Source organism: Leptinotarsa decemlineata, unplaced genomic scaffold, assembly GCF_025532065.1.
Source record: "Leptinotarsa decemlineata unplaced genomic scaffold, Ldec_3_MD MMD2_tig00003335_RagTag_RagTag, whole genome shotgun sequence".
NCBI classification, from domain to species: domain Eukaryota; kingdom Metazoa; phylum Arthropoda; class Insecta; order Coleoptera; family Chrysomelidae; genus Leptinotarsa; species Leptinotarsa decemlineata.
The window spans coordinates 1,443,197-1,465,746 of record NW_027412587.1 but is presented as its reverse complement, the minus strand read 5'-3'; the positions used below and the strand labels follow the sequence as shown (position 1 = coordinate 1,465,746).

General features: G+C 31.7%; 2 protein-coding genes across 3 annotated transcripts; one reads left to right on the top strand and one right to left on the bottom strand.

Moving 5' to 3' along the window:
• Nucleotides 1-3,341: 3,341 nt before the first annotated feature.
• On the top strand, nucleotides 3,342-10,963 carry LOC111517999 (BRISC and BRCA1-A complex member 2). 2 transcript variants are annotated; one of them, XM_074177923.1, is made up of 5 exons: nucleotides 3,342-3,548; nucleotides 3,779-4,092; nucleotides 8,723-8,904; nucleotides 8,974-9,359; nucleotides 9,423-9,542. In XM_074177923.1, exons 1-5 carry the CDS (start codon nucleotides 3,452-3,454, stop codon nucleotides 9,440-9,442), a joined length of 999 nt encoding a protein of 332 aa, XP_074034024.1. In that variant the 5' UTR covers nucleotides 3,342-3,451; the 3' UTR covers nucleotides 9,443-9,542. The 2 variants fall into 2 exon arrangements, with proteins under 2 accessions (XP_074034024.1, XP_023030073.1); XM_023174305.2 differs by lacking the exon at nucleotides 9,423-9,542 and adding an exon at nucleotides 10,622-10,963 and having other exon boundaries at nucleotides 3,343-3,548.
• Nucleotides 10,964-15,517: 4,554 nt separating this feature from the next.
• LOC111517998 (translation machinery-associated protein 16 homolog) lies at nucleotides 15,518-19,529 on the bottom strand. The gene is made up of 4 exons (XM_023174304.2): nucleotides 19,323-19,529; nucleotides 19,195-19,271; nucleotides 15,944-16,233; nucleotides 15,518-15,804 (listed from the first exon to the last, which is right to left on the bottom strand). The coding sequence occupies exons 1-4, from the start codon at nucleotides 19,323-19,325 to the stop codon at nucleotides 15,539-15,541; spliced, it is 636 nt and encodes a 211-aa protein (XP_023030072.2). The 5' UTR covers nucleotides 19,326-19,529; the 3' UTR covers nucleotides 15,518-15,538.
• Nucleotides 19,530-22,550: the final 3,021 nt, after the last annotated feature.

Below are 22,550 nucleotides of genomic sequence, written 5' to 3'. Positions count from 1 at the left end.
AAACCAGAACCACGAGGACTGCAACTCATATTTGGGGGGCAATCAATAGGTACCCACTTATACAATACTAGCTGTTCCTCGTTGTTTTACCCGAGTTACCATGAGAATCTACCTTATGTGTTATTCCAGGTCATAATCTATACATACATATACCAACTTACATTTGAATCCGTTGAGCTGTTTAGGAGTGAAAAAGTAAAAAACGTGAATATATACATTACATTACATTCATCCATCCTCACAAACTTCACGCCTTTATACTATTTTGTTAGGATTAGTTGGATTACCAATGTATCTAATCCTTTCAGTTTTTTTTGCCGATGCTATTCAATATTGTACAAGTGGGTACTTATTGATTGATTAACACTCTTATATTAACGTACAGCCGAAGCTACTGGTCAAAACCATCGAAACATTAACATCCCTGGTTTGCAGTCGGCAGAGTACCAGCTTAACATATTTGCCATGTATCAAAAATTGAGAATCCAAACAGATTAATGTTCAATGGCTCATGAACGACCAGCATGGATACGTCCAACCTATTCCTCATGACCCTCCTTCCAGGCGCCTCATTCATCACAACAGAATTGTTACTTTATTACAAATAGTGTGTTCTTGTTTTTCATTGCACCCATATCTCAAACCATATCTTTTTATAATCTATGCTCTATATTTATGATTTACTGCATGGTTTACCCTTATATATGCTGGCGGTATTAGTATCAATAGAGAAGAGAAGAAGATTGTCAAATTACATTTCTGGAGAAACGTGCAAGCCAAAACCTTTATTTTACTTCGACACACAAGAAGACATGTGCTCATGCTGAACATTATAATAACCAATTGAGAGAATGTTACCCAGTTGTAGTTGAAAACTTTCCTCTCTTTTATTTCAAGGTCACGTAGAGTCTGATATTTTCATTGTGCAGAAAATAACCAATAAACTCAAAAGGAACAAAATTTTTACGATGAAGTGATAAAATTTTTTGAAACTCTTGAATCAGGTCACAAGAGTAAACAATCAAAATTCAGAATTGCCACTCCGAACCTCCGAACTCCGAAGTGTGGGAGTGTTTTTATCGCGCGGACAGTCGCCATCTTCTCAGGATGAGTTTCTCGTTGATGTATGTCCATCTCCATAATCGTTGGGTTGAAGCCTCAGAGTAAAAAAGACAATATTGAGGCATTTTCCATCCTTAATTTGAAGGCAGCATAACTTTGTTTGTTTACGAGAAGTAAGTTGGACCATAAAACAGTGCCGGTAGGTTTAGTTGATAATCGGAGGGATATTATATATTTATAAAATAAATCATTTCAGGTGAAAATAGTATCCTGTTCAAATAGTTCCTACAGGAAATCTGATTTATTATTAATGCTTATGGAAATGGGGTCAGTTGTTCTACCACCTACTAGATTTTTATTTATGTATGGCTTTATAATAAAGCGCGTGGTTTACTGGGTTAATATTAAATTATTTCATATAAACTAATTCATAACAATGATAAATGTTAATTTCAAAAGTAATGAACTTTGCTTCATAAAATCACATGAAGAAATTTGTGATTTATTCTCAGATTTGATAAACAAGCGGTACGTTTTGTGAGGTCCGATATAAATAATTTTCGATTAGAAATCATGAATATTCATAATTACGATTGAGGTTTGATATTATTAAGTGATTTCATTCAAAATTTTTATCTAGGGGTCTTTGCGGACCCACATTATGAAAGGGGATATTTTTGATGTTTTTAATGATATTTTTTTATCTTATTCTTATAAATGAAGTTTTTGAAACTAGGTTTATATTATTTCATTATTTGACATATCCCAACCAAAAAAAGGTTGGAAAAATGACAACCGTCATATCTTATTGAATATTGTCTATATGCAACTCGAGAGCCTTCTTGCAAAGAAAGAAAAACCAAAACGGAAATCATATTCTTTGTGTGACGTAAGTTAGTTATTGAGTGAGCAATAACAAATTTAACACCGGTTGCACAAGAATAACTATTTAGTATACAAACTGAACATTGAGCAAAAAGCTTTTCAATCTGTTGATCACAGAATGAATAGGACCTATGGCACACATATGAGAAACATATTTTTCATTTTTGAATACAGTTTTTTTCATTTGCATTAATGATTCGTCAGCATAAATTATTGAAAAAAAACATAATGTCGGTCCACAAAGACTCCTAGATACCAATTTTGAATGATATCACATAATAATATCAAACCTCAATCGTAATTATAAATATTCATGATTTCTAATCGGAAAATCTTTATATCGAACCCCACAAACCGTACCGCTTGTTTATCAAATCTGAGAATAAATCACAAATTTCTTCATCTGATTTTATAAAGCAAAGTTCATTACTTTTGAAATTAACATTTATCATTGTTATGAATTAGTTCATTTGGAATAATTTAATTTTAACACAGTAAACCACGCGCTTTATTATAAAGCCATACATAAATGGAAATCTAGTAGGGGGTACAAAAATTGGCTTCATTTCCATAATCATTAATAAATAATAAATAAAATTTCCTGTGGGAACTATTTGAACAGAATACGTTTTCACCTGAAATTATTTATTTTATAAATATATAATATCCCTCCGATTATCAACTAAACCTACCGGCACTGTCTTATGGTCCAACTTACTTCAAATGTAAACAAACTCTCTATAACCTCTCATTACCCGCCACCCCCCTCCTTCATAAGTTGTCCAGAAAAGGATAGTACGATACCCGATTCAAAATACATGTATTGAATTGGTATAGGCACGTATAGGCATGACAACTCTATGTATTATCATTACTCTGAAGTTGAAGCAGATAAACAATGTAGAACAGTTTTCGAAATTTTGGCTTAATGCGCCTGAATGGAAGCAATGGTTGCTGGCACAGAACCACAGTATTCTGTATATAGTTACAGAATACTGTGCACGGAACGATCGGAAATTCATTGTCGTAGGTCCGATATTTATGGTGAATTTATGCACACTTGATTAGCAAGTAGCAAGTGAAGTGACAATTATCAATTGAAAGTTGAACTCCTTACTTTCCAATGGATAAGTTTAGAAAAATTACCAATTATCGAGTAGAAGTTGACCATCTTTGATTGTACTAAAATATTTCTAGTGCGCAAATGATCTCTGACTGGCCAATTTCAGAACACAGACAGTAGAATCAAACCTCAGTGGGCATAATTAAATTCACCTCTATACCGAACTGTTTGTTTTTCTGAAATTTTTTTTTCACAAAATAGTGGAGGTCACCGAAATTGGCTGTCTTAGATCACAGGCGCCGCCCTCGAGTCTTCTTTCTAATTGATCACTCTTCTGTGATTGCTTTGTGTCTGTGATCAGGTTTTATGTTTTAAGATATCAGTGATGAGTTTTTGAATATTTTCCTTATTGATTAGGTGATTTACAAGCTGTAAATAATAATGACCGATCTATCTTATAATACCGACAACATATTAAGTAATTTCCCTTCCTGTCTGCGAAAGCACATCGAGGAACTATGTTTAGGAAGTAAAATAGGTAAATTTTTATCATGTGTAAATTCTCTAAATATGTCTATTATTTTTCGCGTCGAAAACGGCACATAAATTGGGAGGCTCATTTGAAAATTATCAAAATTTTAAAAATTTCCCCTGTCAAAAACTGTGTATCTAAAAATTATTCATTGAAATCAGTTTCATCCACTTCCATATTTTCAAGCCTACCAAGTCCATCTCTAGTGAAAATTATTAAGAATATTTATGTTTCAGGTTTATCAAGTGTAACCCTCAATGATATATCTGTTTCTAAAATGAGGTTAATTGATGAAGACATTCTGAATAATTTCCATTTTATAATGAAAATTCCATTCGCAGGAAAGCGTTTGAAATGGGAAATTATTTTTGATCCTGAAGATTTGAGCTTTCCACCGGATTTTGATTTTAATGATGATCAATTTCTAGCATTTCCTGATTATGATACCATTAAGAATAATGTCACACATTTGGATAACTGGGATCTCAAGAATCCTCAAGCTTTATCATTAGTCTTGAACCAATTTTTAGCTCTTTACAAAAAATATCAGGTAATAAAACATCTGTTATTCAAAACATCAAAGTATTTAATTTCTGTGTTGAAATTTCTCAATGATCCTTGGAATAGAAAAAAAAGAGTAAATGTTGTATTTAAGATCTTTGAACCCATTGTTACTGAAAACAACCCAATTGTATGACGTTCCAGACTCAACCACCCCATATTAACAGTAAGTTTTGACATATTATTGCAGTTTGTCAAAAAAAAGGATTGTTCAGTTATCCTATTGAAAAGTTTACAGTTTTTTTTGAAAAGAATTTCATTTCAGAGGATTGAAATTGTTGAAATAAACAATGTCTGTCATTATACATTCTTGGAACAATTATGTATTGAAAAAACATCTGAAGTACGCAATCCTGCAATGTACTAGAAACATCAGATGGAAGCCTCAATGAAATGAGTGGATCATTATTTTCACTGATAGTTTAGCTGAACTTAGGGCACTTGAAAAAATAAATTGTCTTTATATTAGGTGCCAGGACATTAAGGTATCGCAGGCAATGAATAAGTTGATTAGCCCCACACACAAATCATTAACTTCATACATAGGTCCTGAACCAGCTGTAGGAGTATCCTGAAGAGTAGCAAAGCAGGGATTTGCTATCAAGAGGACACCTGAACAAAATATATTTATTTATCGACGGAAAACCCTTTTTTACAATTTTCAATTTAGATTTTTGAAAAACAATGATTAAACCTGAACTAAAAAATATTTACACACATTAAATACTAGTACTATTGCTGTTTTATGTTACATTCTAATTTGAACAATTGATATTTAAAAGATTTTAATATTGATCTAAATATGTCTGTCTGAAAGACAGGCAAGTCTTCATATTCTGTTCGCTGGAGCGAAATAGGTATAATTAGTGTGACAGATGTGTGTGTGAAAAGGTTGTACAGTTCTAGTTTGTTTCACAAAAATACTTAACCCAAACTCTCCAAAAAGTTCAGGACAATTGATGTTACCTGAAAAAAGTTTGTAAAGAAAGCTAAGAAAAAAAAACAGTCTTTGTTTTTCAAGTCATTCAAGATTTAGTTATGACAATATTTCAACAAAACAATAAGAACCAAAAGTTAACCTTATTTTAAATGCTACATACCTGATACATTTTTGTTTGAAAGTGGTTGACAATTCACATATAATCAGTGGGCATACGTGAAGACTGGCTATAAATCAAATCATCTGAAGGAACAATTTGTTCAGGCCAGTCTCAACTCCCTACACTGTTGGTTAATGGACTGACACCTATCAGAAAACAACTACTCCACTGGTTAATATCACGATAAATGGACACTACCTTGCACTGACGGGTGGCCAAACAGCCCGAAACCAGTCTGCAAGTGTGTTCCATTAATTGAAAGTCTATTGTAGCAGTTGTATCGCCAACAGCATATGCAGGAATAACTTCAGTGAAGAATCCTGCACTGACACCTGTCGAATATAATCCAACGCCCTTCGTGGTATCAGCCAGGAGAGTAGTTGTTTTCTGATAGGTTTCAGTCCATTAACCTACAGTGAAGGGAGTTGAGACTGGCCTGAACAAATTGTTTCTTTAGATGATGTGGTTGACAATGTTTCATGGTGAATTTCATTAGTTAGGAACTTCCATTGTCTAATATGATTTTACTGTCATTCGAAATCTATGAAAAAACAAATAAAATTGGAAAGAATACCTAAAATATCAATTTTATGAAGCAATAAAACCAGTAAATGGAAATACAATAAAATAAATAAAATAATCAAGACACAAAATGAAAATGACTGCAGAGTAAAAATAAACAAAAAATAATGAAAATGAAATAAGCAAAAAATAAATTAAAAAATTGAAGAAGATTTCAAACCTAGTTACTTCACATGTTTCGATTGTTAGTATCCACAATCGTCTTTGGGTGATGACTGAACTATTCCTCCGAGAGATGACTATTTATAGGTCATTCGAGTGCTTTCACCTATCCGCTCTTCCCTCTCTTTGCTTCATCGGTTTAGCGAGAGTGCACAGTTTGGCAGGAGTTGACCGATTTTCGCTTGATTACTGGTTTCCATATGTTGCGTATCTCTACGCTAGCTTGGCTGAAGGCGTCGTTGGACAATATATATGCAGTTTCTTTGAACTTCCTCTTAAACCAGTGTTCATCCCCCTGTGGATGATCTTGGCTTGGAACCACTTGATGTTATGTTGATGAGCCAAACATATTCTGCTATTCACGATTTCCTGGTTTCTCCTCGTGAAGTAACTTGGTTTGAAATCTTCTTTAATTTTTTGCTTATTTTAGTTTTCATTCTTTTCTGTTTCTTTTTACTCTGTAGTCATTTTCATTTTGTATCTCAAGTATGTTATTCGTTTTATTGTATTTTCATTTCATTTTTTTTTGCTTGATATAATTTATATTTTAGCTATTCATTCTAAGTTTATTTGTTTTTTCATAGATTTTGAATCACAGTAGAATTATATTAGACAATGGAAGTCCGAACTGATGAAATTCACCTGATAAATTTGTTCCGAATTATTTTGATTGTTCCCCATCTGATACGAATAAGAAGTTTGGCATTTCATAACTACATTTTATAACTACTGTCTCTCTTGTAGCTTCGACAATACATTCGTTCCACCACACTTTGAATTTTGGATATATTAACATTTTTTTTCGGTGCAACTTCATCCAAAATATCCACACGTTTTTTCTGAAAATATCTATATTTATCTTTTTATTTGTTTCACCTCTCACTTATGATCAGCATGTATATAGTTGATGGTTATTATTTTTAGATTTTAAACAGATAAAGTGATCTGTTAATCTGGGTGTATCTAGGATGTTTGTAATATTTTCATCATTTGTTAGTATTAAGTCAATGATTGAACCTCCATAATTTGTAGGGCAAGTACATTCACCAACCATGTTTTTGAGACCCATGTCATAAATGAAATTTCTTAACCTAGTACTATCTGTTAAAAAAGAGAGCCAGTCTATATTGAAATCACCTTTAATGATCACATTACAGTTCACATCGCAAATTGTATTATCACACCTATCTTCAAAAAATCTAAAAAGAGAAACGGATTGCAAAACCCACCATTTTCAAAGATCTTGATGAAATATTATTGATGTAAGAGTGAAATGTCAATTTCGTATCAAGTGTAACACCTAGATTGTATATTTCATATACTTTTTGGATCAGTATTTTATCGAGATGATGAGTAAAACCTATGGTTGATGTGTTCCGGGAAAAAGTAATCTGATAGCATTTCCTTATATTCAGCGTAAGGTCATTTTTGACACACCAATGATAAAACAAATCGATTGTTGATTGCATCTTCAGCTTAAACATCTTCAAGATTAGAAATTGTTTCAAATATCTTCAGGTTGTCTGCAAATTATAGGAAACTATTGTCAAAGTTGGATTCAATGTCATTGGTCAATAAATTAAAGCCCGGAATCAGATCCTCGAAGGATTCCAGACGTTAACATAACTGTTTATAAAAACAAACTACCGATTTTTCAACTACTAAAGAGGGCTGTATAATGATGACCTTGGATGTAGACAATGCAACAAAGGGACATTGACAACTCATCATGTTTTTTTGTGAATATGGGGCACAGGAGGCAAACAATTTATGGACAAAAGAATATAACAAATATCCAAAAAGGGACTTGACAAACTAGTACAGGGAACCAGTTTGTTGAAATAAGTGCTTTTTTCTGCGACTTGAACAAGCAGAAAAAAAAGTAATCAATTGGTGAACTCATGACATAGGATATTCTTGTAATGCAGGTGTAGAGCAATTTTGTTTCAAAATGATCTAATGCCTTTTCGTCAGCACTTTCATCTTGAAAAAATTATGTAATAAATAGAAATTGCCTTCCTCAACATCTATACAATAGGTATTATTGGATCAATATCAACAAGTATCTAAAAAAATATGTAAATAGATAAAACATATTATAGCAGGAAGAAAAGTCATGGGCTTTGTGAATGTAACAAGCATTGATTAACAGATTTATTCAACAGACAAAAATGGAACTTGAAATACTCGTTCTCAATCTTTAGTAACATTTGAAACTCAACTATTTCATCATTTCCTTGGTTCACTCAACTTTCTCTGGTATCTTGTTCAATGTGTAGACACATAACTAAAATGACTTTTTCAAGCCTCGCAAAGCTGCTTAACCAGGTTAAAGTCTGTAGAACGTTCCCCACTTTCGCCATTTCTAGTAACCTTGTCAAATGAAAATAGATAAACCTCAAGCAACGCCTGGCTATAGTTGTTCCAGCTTGTAAGAGTAATTTTGGTCTGAAAAAAAGTGTTTTTACCAATTATTATTTGAGTATAGCTTTAATTGAATAAGTTGGTTTTAAATATCACAAGCTAGTTCAATTATAAGTTTTATTTTTTGATACTTTCTTCTTTATGTTACAATTGGCCGATACTTGGTAACTAATTGAGTAACATTTCATTCTGCCGGGTTCAATACTATTGTTGTCTGAAGAAGCTACTTAAATGTGCTCTACTATTGTTGATGATTTTCTATAAAATGTATTTTCTTCGACCAAGTACTCATATCCTGAGACTTTTTTTAACAGATAATTACATGTTTAAATTTATTTTTGGTTATTTCAGTTGGAAAAATTTCGAATGGAAAATATTTATTCTAAGTTGTGGGATGAATATGAGATGATAACAACAAAAGAAAATGGAATAGATCCACAAAATATTGAAGTTAGTATAGATGGCAATAATACTGTGTTTTTTATTTCCCTTGCAGTTGATTGCAGTTCTTTACCAGAATATATACAACCTTTGTGAGTATACTTACAACAATAACACCTAGAACCCAGAACATATGTGTCGAAGTGAACAGTTTTTTTCAGGGATAAATGTTTTGGTTCTTTTTATAATCCTGGTGAAGATTATGCACATCTAACCTTGAATATTGGAAGGCTTGATAGAAATCGTTCATGGGCCTCATTACAACTGTCACCAAGGGTTCAACAGATTTTGGAGCATTCCAAAAATCTTCATATACCAGAGTTGAAGAAAGGCACAACACTTTTTGAATATGTTTCTGCAGTATCCAAATTATTAGAAGATCGTATTAAAGCAGTTGCGAATCATTATAAAATGAAAAAGGTGTACATTACCTCCATAGCTGCAATCTGCAGTTGCAGTATTGTTGAATACGACTCTGAAACTTTCTCAAAGGCTGTTTTCATATTTGATGTTGATGATTATAACTGTTTAGTCACTGTCACCTTAGGTAAGTATTATTTTATAATAAAAGTAAATTATTTCTTACTAATATTTATTGTTGATATTAAAGGGAACTATGATCATAACTAAGGAAAAACAAAGAAATAGGTTGGATATGAGTAAAATGATCTTAGTTGAAGTGTTCATGACAAAACATACATTTGCCAGTTAATTTTACAATTGAATTCAATTGTTCATTTCTTTATTGCTATTTTTAAAATTTTCTAGGAAACTGTGCTTTTTTTTAACACGCTTTTATTAATTTCATCTTTATGTTTGTATGTTTGTTTGTAACTCTCAAGCTCGGGATCTGTATTTGACAGAATTATCGACATTATTGCTTGATTTATTCCCGGGCAGATGGTGCTGTACGTAACCTTGATATAATTCGAATTCACTTTACATGTATTTCTTGATTTGAAAAAAGTATTTTTTTCATTAACATGCGCGCCTGCTGCCTAATTTGTAACCCTCCTTTGCGCGCCTTCTGCTTTCCTTGGACTAGGTAACTGATTTTCAGGCTCTCTCTCCGGAACCGGAAAATATCAATGGTCATTTTTTTTCTAAACAATATACGGCTGATTGATCCCAAGGTTTAGATAAAATAAATATAGTTTAAAAAGACTAAAAAACACGCTTTTATAGCATACGAAACTTAAAAATAAATATAGTTTAAAAAACTAAAAATCCATATTTTTTGTATATCAAGTGTCCGTCGCTTTCTTCACAATATTAATAGTATTTTTCGTCCGTATTGTTTTAAGCTCATTAAAAAAATATTTTCAACTTTTCACTTCGATGTTCTTTAAAAGCGTGTTTTTTAGTTTTTTAAACTATATTTATTTGGGATATATTTATTGCAATGGCTCTTCGAACAATATTTTTTGAATACACTAGTAATTATGAAGAGCTGATTTATATTCCTCTAAATGAATATTACAATAAATGAATTAAACAGCTGAAATTTGAATATTTGTAACTACAGTATTTTTATGGCAGTAATCAATGTTTAGTCACTTTCAATCATTTTGTTCAACCGTAAAGATTCAGTAACTAAAAAAGTCTATAAATATTAAGTGATAATTTTGAAAGAAATTGAACTAAAGTTGATAAATATTTCAGTTCTGAATGCACTCGAATATCAAAAACCCTCTTGTATCTGCTTTTTTCAAGTTTGTATATTTTATTCTCACATTGCATTAATACTACACAAATTCTGTGCAAATTATTCTTGATATCAGAATAATTAAATGTTTCTGGTATTTTTAGGTCCAAATTTTCCAGCAGAGAAACCTTCTGTGCTGTTGTCATCTTATTATTGCCAAGAAGGAAAAATGTGTAATGAAATACTTGATAAATATCCTTATAATGGAACTTTGAGACCTGAAAACAATATTGAAAATTTGTTAGAATATTTACATGCTGCTGTCAAAAAATTCAAATGCCACAAGCACTGACAGAGAAATATGAAAGGTTCCTTGATTGATTTTCATTAAGATTACAGTGTCAGTTTTTAACCATTTCTATTACTATAAGATAGGTAAATATTTTAATTTGTATTCAAGAAAATCTATTATGAAGTGTAAACTTTAATATATTATATTTTCTGCATATTATCCTGTAAATATTCTTCAAAAGATAAATTGCTTCTCTTTAAACTCTATTATTTTTAAATGTTGTCAACTAGGTTTACCAGTAATCTAGTCATTTTAGGTTTTTTAAACCTCAATCTGCAGAAAAATTCCTTCTGAGCTGAATTTTGGTATACACCTTCATTATGGCGTTTTAATGAAAATGTGAAATCGACATTAAAACCGTGCCCGCTAAAAAAGTTATAAAGGTCAAAAGGTCACGAACATCAGTTTTTCGCGAATATCTCGCGACCTATGGCTCGAAGGTCAATAAAGGTCATTATAAAAATTATTCCTCATTCGATTATCTACAAAAAATGTCTCTTGCATTTTTCTGTAAAGTCAACCGTTTTCGGACTAGAGCGCTGAGAAAGCGAGTAGAATGCACTCGGGTATTGTATACCATATACATATGAGGCGTCAACTCTATTGCTTTTTATCAATACTTTAGGATATATAATGGAAGGAAGTGGACTCAAATAAGCTCTTAGTGTAATTTTTGCTCCAAATTCAGTTGACAAAATGTTAGATGTGTAAGAGGGCATGGACTTGTTAGAGTTGCACTAATGAAGCTTATTTATGATAAATTAAAAATCGATTAAAATCTGCAGCATTTCTTGGATGGTTACATGATGGACATTATGAGAGGGACGATGTCATATGATAATATTGAAGAATCTGAAGACGTTTCAAATGAAGTAATTCAGTTATTTAATGATGAAGTAGCTAAATTGAAAGTCGGTGGTCCTACTGCTCAGTTATGGCTACAATACATTGAAATGACATCAATAGCTAATGATTTCATTCGTGCTGAGAGACTAGGGTTATGGAATGATCATCTAAGTGTTCAGCAAATGCTTCTATATTTTCAGGCATCTGGTCATTTCCTGTATGCTAAATCTGCACATTTATACTTGCAGGATATGATAGCTTTGAAAGATAAGATGGATAATCAATATTATATGAACTTCACAAAAACATTTGCAGTAAGACGTACAAATAAATTTAACTGTGGAACCTGGACTGATATGACTATTGAACAAAGTTTGATGAAGTTCATGAAAACTGAAGGAGGGGTTTCTCGAGGAAGGAGTACTCATGAAAGCGTCTTATGTAAGTGGATATATGGCATGCATACAACAAATGCAATTTGTGAAGAAATTGAAAAATTTTGCGACCTCTCATTTGATACCGCGAATCAACATGTCGACTCAAGAGATTCACGCATTGAAAGAGATAATAATGACATTGAAAAACTTGTAGAGTGGTTTACTTTACATAATCTTTTTCAACTTGCAATGAAGTAGTTTCTATATCAACAGGAATTGTTGGCAATAATCAAATCAACTGTTATAATGCAAAAGAAATTGGTCTGCAGTCAATTAAAAAAATGATAGGTGTAACATTCGACAAAATTACATTAAAAAGCTTCTGACAGAGTTCTTCCATTATCATCAGTAAACACTTCTATCATGGTTCATAACTTTCAGGTACCCATCGATCCGTTATTGCTATTTCAACGAATTAGTTTAAATAAAAAATTTGAGGAAAATCTTTGTGAATATTTACAATATGAATGAAGTCCATATCCAACAGTACTATTTGATAATGTTGGCATGAAAAAACTCGGAAATTAAAAATATATCGAGCCAATTAATTATCAATTAGTTTGTGATAATGCAACATACATAATTGATGGTGGATTTCTTATGCATCGTGTTGTATGGCCAAAAAATGATACATTCAATATTATCATAAACAAATATATCAATTATTTATCAAACAATTTTGGTTAAAATACTATTGTCATATTTGATGGTTACTCTGATACCAGTAAAAATATATATCAAAGCGATGGAACAACTAAGACGAACCGCAGCCGTTTCTACATCTTGTGAAGTGCACTTCAATGAATCAAGTTCCTATCAGTCAAGAAAAACTGCAACACTGCAAGAAAATATTCTGTTTCTATATGCTATGACCGGATGTGACACAACTTCAACACTTTTTGGGAAAGGAAAAATTAAAGTCATGAAGATGTTTGAAAAATTACCTGATTTACACAATTCTGCAGAAATATTCCATCAAGCACCCGATGATCTACTAAACACAATCTTTTGTAATTGTACAAAAGGTTGTGGCGGCAAATGTGGATGTAAAAAAAATGGATTGAGATGTTCTAAAGCTTGTGGACATTGTCGTGGTCAGTCTTGTTAAACGCCGAGTCCACTAGTGAAGAAAATGATGAAGATGTTGATTTAAATACAGCAATAAGTCTACTCGATGTTTTGTCAGCAACTTTTGATGAAGATGAAATTGAGGATATCGACGACGAATGAATATAAAAGAAAATTATATACATTTTTTTTCTCTATTTTTCTATGTACAAATAAAAAATTATTGAGCATTAAATAAAAAAAACCTTTTATTACAGTTCATGGATTATGCCTACAGGGGAAACCATGTAAAAAAAACGCGCCTTGCATTCTACCTCGAAGGAGGTGCGGAAACGAGTGCATAATCATAATGTAGTCGCTTTCTCAGCGCTCTAGTCCGAAACGGCTGACTACAGAAAAATGCAAGATACATTTTTTGTAGATAATCGTATGAGGAATAATTTTTATAACGACCTTTATTGACCTCCGAGCCATAGGTCGCCATATATTACCGAAAAACTGATTTTCGTGACCTTTTAACTTTTTTAGCTGGCACGATATCAATGTCGATTTTTCACATCTTCATTAAAACGCTATAATGAAAGTGTATACCAAAATTCAGCTCAGTAGGAATTTTTCCGCAGATAAAACCTTAAATGACTGGACTATAGTTCCATATTTCAAAATTTGATTTTATCTCACAGCATATCTCTAGAAGAAATATGTACCTCGATCGAGAAAGATTCAAAACAGGAATATTTTGCAAATATCTTAAAAATAGAATTTGTTGGTAATGAGTATTTGTATTGAGATGAGAATTCAGTACCACAAATAGAGTAACAAAGAAAAGGCTGGAAAAAACTTTTTCAGAAATGTATCTTTCATTTGAATAATTCTTGAGATTGTCTGTACTGTACAACTCTAATGTTTTATAAGAGTCTTCAGCACATAAAAAAAGTAGACCAAAAAGAAATTTGTTTTCTCATTGAACATATTGAAAGGGTAAATAGACCCCAAATTCAATCATTTTTGTATCTTTCTAACTGTATAATGTGCAAACATTTTTCTGCGATTTTTGTGCCAAAGTTATTTTATTAATAATAACTTTCTTTTTAGTGTTAAAGAAATGAGTTAATTGTAAACACGTTCAAATCGGCATTCGTCATTTTTTTTACCAAAGTTTACTTGATGGGTCTTTTTGTAACAATTGACACCATCCAAATCTCCACAAAATTTTTAAGCATTCATTTATTGGAATAGACCCATTAAAAGTGTGTTCAAATTTGAATAAAGCCCATTTCGCTATGAAACAAATGAAATCAACCTTAAAAACATATGGATTGCTTAAGCATCAATTATGCTAGGTCTTGTCTTATTGTGTGGGATGAACTTGAAATTTTCATGTAATTTGTATCACTCTGTATAAATTAAAGGTATAGGAAAATTGATACAAGGAACCATCAACCAAAGAGGTAATTTAGGGATTAAAATGTGTCTTTAGATTTAGTGAATGAACATGTTGAATAATAATTTAGTTGGTGGAAGAACGTGATAAATTTTTTCCTGAAATCTGCCCAATTAGAAGGTTGACCGGACTGATCGAACAAAATTTGCATTGCAGCTAGTCGGTCAGCCAATACACATCCTACCAGGTAGATGTGGAAGTGTATGCATTCCTTCGTGGTGCATATGATATTAATTTGGAACAGACAGGCAACAAAAGGGCTGATGAGTGTGCTAGCTAGTCATTTATCATTAACTCCGTAACATACGCCCCGAACCTGTTGTGGGGGTCACCGAAATCCTTGGTACAGGATCAGTTCAGGAAATGGGTCAATAAGAAATAAGAGTACTGGGAACATATACCTGTGAACACACAATTAGAACCCTTTTTGATGGGACCACCTGAGAAATGAACTTCTTGAGCAGAGTGGAGAGTGGCTCAGAATAGTTATGTGGCTAATCACTAGACAATATTTGTTCAAAGCCTTATTTAGGGCTGTGAAACATAATCCGTGGCTGCAGACATTGAAAGAACATAGGTAGATCATGCCTAATGTGAATTTGAGGCACATAATCGCAAGAGGCAAATCACTTGAGAATAACGAAAACAAAGTTCAGAAGAATATAACAATCCTACAAATTAGTAAAGGGCAAGAGAGTGTTGGAAGGTATGTCATGAAAACATGGAACAGACAAGTCAAAAAACATTAAATGAACAAATCAGAAAAACATGGAATATACAAGTCGGAAGTCTATTATTTACTATTATTATAGTTAATTATTATATGTACATATATGAATGAGCTGAATTCCCTGGTCTGAATATTTGATGGTAGTATTTATAGTGGATGAAATGTTTGTAATGGAAAGACAGGTTTTGAAGATAGTATATTTTTCTAACTTCCAATATCCATAGTTTGTTGTGTTGCCAAAATATCTTCACTTTTCTCTAATAAATTTGTATTCCTATTGACAGTTTCATGTTCACAAGTATCTTCCATTAAAACAGCTTTTGGTCTCCCAGATTTTGCAAGTTTTCTTTCTTCTTCTTCTAAACTCCTTTTACTAAACCTTCTTAATTTGAAGTTTTGTAAATATCTAAGTTCACCTTTCCATGTTTTGAGCAAATCAAACTGTCCCGGGTCCAGCAAATTGGGAATCTCTGGAAAGTTGAACAATCATCAAAGTATTCTTATTCATAAAATAGTAGAGAATAAAAATTACAATAAATTGACTGTTGGGTATTTACTATTTTTAAATTCTCAAAGAAAATATTTACATGTAATCAAAAAATTACCTACCTATTCCACAAGAGTCATATTCTTCTTGTTCCTTTTTAATTGTTAGATTAATAACATCTTCTCTGTTAGCGTGTTGTCTATTTTTTCTGTTACCAATTGAATGCTTGATGTGAATTTGTTCCAATTCTTCATCAAACCTTGATATGTATTTTACAATCAATTCACGAATGTCTTTTGGAGTACAAGTACTACATTGAGGATTCAAGTTATCTTTGAACCACAAAATCTTTTCTCCTAACAAATTCAGTTTAATGTTGTTCGAGAGTTTACTCTTTTCTCTACCATGTTGCCTGAAAACCGAACAAGAAGCCATTATTTTGATTCCAAGTTATTTACTTTGTATGCAATTTATATTATATTTTACCCATACACTTAACACAACATATAACATACATCTACTTATGAATTTAAGAAAATGTTCAAACAATATACCTAATACATACAATAGTAGCTACACTTTTGACGCAATAATAATAATAATAATCTTTATTGGTTTCAAAGACCTAAAAGGCATAAAACAAGTCAAAAGAAATTTGAACATAGATTAGGCAAACAATACATGTAGTTTAAAATGCTATAAGGAGCAAAGAGAGTTCACTACGAAGATAAGAACTCGTCCATTGAATAATTCGAGTTATCCAGTAAGTATGTTTTCACCATTTTTCTGAATCTGAAGTAAGATACCTCCTGATCGATTTTTGTCAATAGGTGGTTGTAAACCATAATTCCATTGGAAATAGGGCCATACAGGCATATATTTAACTGATTTTGGGGTGTGTAAAGATGATGACTGAATCTTGTTGCGTAATTGTGGATGTCATTATGACAGATAATCTTGTTTCTGTTTTTATGTATATAACAGGAAACTTCCAATATATATATATATGCAGAAAAGTGGGAGTATATTCAATTTTTTAAAAAGAGGTTTGCATGATTCTCTCTGATTTTTATTTAACATTGCACGTATGCATTTTTTTTTGTACTAGGAATAGTTTTTGTGCTGAAGACGACATGCCCCATAACAAAATTCCATATGATAGTCGGGATTATATTTCCGCAAAATGATAATTTCTACGAACATTTATATTAATTACTCTCTGAAGACATCTGATCTGGTAAAGCTTACTGTTCAATTTTTTTTATTGTTTCACTTATGTGAGATTCCCAATCAAGTGTATCACTCATAGTTACACTTAGAAATTTAATGGTGTGGCACTTCTCTAGAGTCGTTTCCCCTAAATTAATCTCTATATTTTCAGCTGTTCTCTGTTTTGTGTGGTAAATAATAAACTGTGTCTTGCTAGCATTGATATAAAGACTAATAATGGAGAACCATAGAATCATTTTTTCCATGAGGTCATTGCAAGCTTGTTGATTGAGATCGTGAGATTTTTGTGATACTAATATGGAGAGATCAACAACGTATAACATTAATTTAAAATGTGAGAGGTATTTTACAAAGTTTGCTATATAGATTGAAAATAGAGCTGGAGCAAGAACACTCCCCTGAGGAACTCCAACTTCCACAGGTGCAAGATGAGAGTGGTGAATTGTGTTTTGACCGCTATTCTCATTGCAAGATATTTGTACATACTGGTCAATATTCAAATCGTTCAAGATTCTCATGTTCCTTTCAACTGGAGTGTGTTGACCATAGTTTGTAGAGTGACATTCAATATAAAAGAAATTTTGATTTCTTAGTGACTTAATGGGAACAATAAAGTGAACAAGCTCGAGAATTTCCGGCCAATATTAATAAGCACTTGATGATCTTCATTTTTTATATTCATTATGAAAAGACAGTATCGTAAAAACTTGATTGTACTCGCTCCAATATTGAAAAGGGTAGTAGCACGGTGGTATCTTAAAGAGACCCTAATGTGACACAATTTTGGACAACTTCAACACTTCAGTTTCAACTTTGTATGCATCCTATGAAGAAGTTCTGAATCCATTCTAGCAATTGGCATGAAAATCCAAATTATTCTTATTTTTTCATCATGCCTCAGAAATAATTTGTAAATTGTATCTGTTGTGTTCTTCAACTGATTCATAAAAGGGTATTTCCAAAGATCCGGAAACACACTTGATTACAATGAAATTCAAAACAATAAATAGGGGTAGGGTATCTGCACAGACATTTTAATATTCAGAATTCCATCTGGAAATATTACAAATTCATTTGGTAATTTTAAAATTTAATCATAGATTCTTTCCATTGATATAATTGGACCAAGGAGGAAACATCTAAATGAAATTTATAAAAAACTTGAAGAAATCAAAAATTGAGATTGGGACTGAAGAGATTTGAAAGGACTTAAAATTATACTCAATATACAATCTTACAAGTGACTCGATAAAATGAATAAATGGTCAAAAATTAGATACATTCTTTCATAAAATGTAATGGAAAATTTAATTCTATAAGTAGAGTTTTTACTTCTGACATAGTTTAAAATCCTATTCGATCCTTTGCCTTTCATTAAAAATTTTATGTTAATATAAATCAGTACTAAAATATTAAATGACTTAGCAAATACAGGATGACCCATTAAAAATTTTCAGTAAGGCATAACTTTGAGAGAATGAACTTTTTGCAAAAATTCGGAAACAAGTCAAATTTGCAAATCTATTGCAAAACTTTCAATCCTCCGAGCAGGAGTATCAACTACTAATTTTTTTAATGGAAATTGGGATGCCAAAAAGTTTACCAAAAATAGTCACATCAAGAAATATGTAAAAAAGGCACTTGTCAAAAGTTTTTTTAAAAAACTTTGATTTTGATGATTTTTATTTTAATTACCGTAGGAAATCAGAAACTTTTTGAAGCGGGTACAGAATTATATACCTTTGAACAATATCATAATACTCATAAAAGAAATTCAGTCTTTCGTGGCTTTTTTTGAAAAAAAAATGACTATTTTCATAAGTGATTATGATGTAATTTGCTAAGGGAAATTTATGAAATTTGTCGAATTTTAAAGGAACATGAAGGGATAAAATATTCAATCCAGAATAGTTATTGATTTCCGAAAAATGTTAATCAAATTAGTCCAATAGCCGTAATAGTTATAAAAAGTTGAAAACAGATTTCTAACTGAAGTTTTCTTGCAATATTGTCGCCTAATCACGTTTAGTAATGTCACAGTATTCCGTATATAGTTGCAGAATACTTTGGTAATAATAGAAATTGATAATATCAAGTCCCTAATTTAATTTGAAGAAAATGTATAAAGTAAATATAACCTTACTTTTTCATTTGTTTTGCCAAAGCTTTAGTTTTTCTGCTGTTAGGGTGTTTACATTTTTCAATCTGCTTGATTTTAGGCTAAAAGAAGACAAATTTATTTACAGTTTGTTGATGATATATTGCTCTTACCATTTTTCAAAGCAAAAACCCAATTTCATAACACAACAAACCGTCACCTAACCTAAAAATTGAAATAATTCGTGGATCATGGATTGTTGTTCTTAATCTTCTTGAGGTATGCGAACACGACCTCTCTGGTTGGCGCTTTGGCCATTGCCACTAATTGTTAATTAATAAATTGTTTTTCTGAAATGACACTAATTAAATGGGTGATAATGAAAAGTTCAAGTAAGCACATATGGGACTCTATATTACTCCCATAGAACCTAAGCTTGTTTTCTCGTCGTAAAAACGATTTGGTATTCTCTAAGTTGAGGGAAAGTTTACTGGAATCTGTGTGAGAAATATATACTTGCCTATATCTATGTAATTTAAAATATTCTACAGGCTTTTACCATAGAACGCATATTATTGTGGACATCACTGCCACAGAATATATAGTCCATGTTGTTTTTTCTATTTATCTTTGGTTTTGTGAAAATTTCATTGAGAATTCGAATCCCTTTTACATGTTCATCATAATCAAAATATAGCTTTTATTCAGCTTGTGAAATGTTTATGCTTGAACAATATTCGATGATGGTAATTAATTTAACGAGCTACAAAATAGAAAAATTTAAAATAATCTTTCCAAAAATCCACCACGATATTTTTGGTCTAAAACCAAGATCGATCCTCTGACTGATCGATGTTCTGACTATCAAAACGAATGAAATATTGAAAATATTTAAAAACCAGAACCATATATTGGAATGAGTTACATAAGGAATAATATGGAAGAATGACAAAAAATAAAAAATGTGGGTATGAATTCCATAAATCCAGTTCAACGCCTTCTGCGAAAAAAACAAATTTTGAACTGAAATGGTTTTAATTAAATGAGAATAGAATGAAGAATCGAATGCGTGAAAAAATTTAAAAACCAAAGAGTAATGCCAGGTATTGTTTGCTACCGGAATGGGATACTGAACTTTCCGTAATTGAATGGAATGAAATCATAAATTTTCGAATTGAAGGGGTTATAAGTTTTTTCCTTTTCAAAAATCCTCCTCATTTTCCACGAGGTTTATATAAGTTATTCAGAACAACCGAAAAATATTTGCAACCTGTACAAAACAACTACCTATTTTTTCCCTTTTCAGAATAACTGATGACAAATGAAAAACAATAACAAATAATCTATAATCTAGTTCTTCAAGCAGCAGAGCAATAAATCAGTTTTGAGTCTCTGTTCCTTTGCCGTCATTATCAAGTGGGTTAAAAAATGTATTCATTTTAAAAATTTGCAGTTGCATGATTTGATATAACAAATTTCAAGAGACTTTTCATAGTTGTATGCATATACATGGAACACCGGCATTAATAATTGATTTTTTTTTTTCAACAAAAAACCTTAAATTTTGTTACCTTTTGAATTTCGATCAAAATGTTCAAAACATTTTTTTATATAAACATGGAGAAGTAAAAGCCATATAGCTTTTTTCAGAAATTTTTATTAATGTTCTAAATATTTATGACGTGAAAATATAACTGAAAGATAGATGTGACAGAACTTTCTTTGAACAAAAGAAACGATTGTAATATTTTATTCAAAAGAGGAATGGAAAGAAACTCAGAAGTGCTTATTAATTTGAATAGAAACCACTATAAGGTGTGTATCATACAGATGAACAATGTACCCTCTTTTATAAATGAAAATTGAATTTTCTTTTTTCAAATTTTAATGGCAGCCTCTACTTTTGGAAGAAATCAACACGTATTCATCATCGATGTCACGTAATAGCCCTTGGACTCGATTTTCGACATTACTTCCATAGGACCTGAGCTTGCTTTCCCATAAAAAAACGATCTGGTATTATCTTTGTCCTTGGTTTTGTAAATTTTTTTTTGAGAATTTGAATAATCATCAACCAAATATAGCTTTCATGTAGTTTCTGGCATTTTTGTTTGCCAAAAATCCACCAATAAATGCTTAATGACAAGCAATTCATTAAAACGTTCAGATTGTAAAGCAGTTATTTTTATCTTATGGTCCTTAGCTATCTTTGTCGGGAGTGCTTTGGACAATACTGCACTCCTTATTGATGCTTCCTAATTTTATATATTGCTTGCATGTCTTCCGACGACGGATATACATACACAACCGATTGAACTATCACTACACAATTAATTATTTTTTACTTGGACGTGGTATGGCGGTGTGAGTTTCCGTTCCCTCGGAGATTAGAACAGCCAATATACGTCCAGTCACCACGACGAGAAAATGGAAACTACTAACCAAGAAATTTGATCATAAAATAAAGGCACACACAGTATGTGGTAAAAGGCTGACAGCAAAAGCCAAGAGAAGTGAAAGATCAAGAAAAATCCATAGACATAATAATATGGACTGCATGTGACGTCACTTTTACATATATTACACCTGCAGATCACACAACATCTTGGCCACTGCGTCAAGCATCATGTCACAGCATAGGTAACAATCAGCATGGACACTTGGCCATGCCGCCTTTGATGTGGAAAAGTATCTAGACGCCATTTTGGGAAGTGACGATAAGAGGGCAGGACTCGCGAAATGGTTTTGGACAGGTTCGCACTCAAACTTTTTTATATCCAAAATGTTCATATAATTTTGATATACATTATGGAATGGACCCAAATTCAATTGATATACTAATTCTTGTGCAGACATTCTATCTGGTTACATGATTTTTTCAAAAAATGTCAAAACAGCTGAATTATTTCTAAAATCACCAGTTGGAATACAGTGGTTCAATCAACTGGAATATAAAGGAGAAATTGTCCAGCAATCAACTTTTTGGTATAAACTTTATGATCTACCTCTCTTGAAATAAATGTATATTACTAATTAACCTTTCATTTGAGTTGCTTGTTCTATATTATAAGAATTGATGTTCTCCTTGCATTTTAGAATGAACTCTTTTTCAACATGTATTTTTTTATATATACATAGGTAAGTTCTATCCAAACATCAACTTACTTTTGTTACTCCAATCTTTTTATTCTTTTTTAGTAATACGTTCACAGGGTAGCTGCTGATTATTGTATAAGGAAAATACTAGAAATACAAATTGTTCACTTCAAAACGTTTATTCGTGTCTCCAAATTATTATTTTATTCTTCCTTCTTTTTTTGGCAATATTTTTCTGAGATTTGAAATTTCTATTTATATATTTTAATGTATAAAATAATCTTTCTCTACTATATAACTTCAAA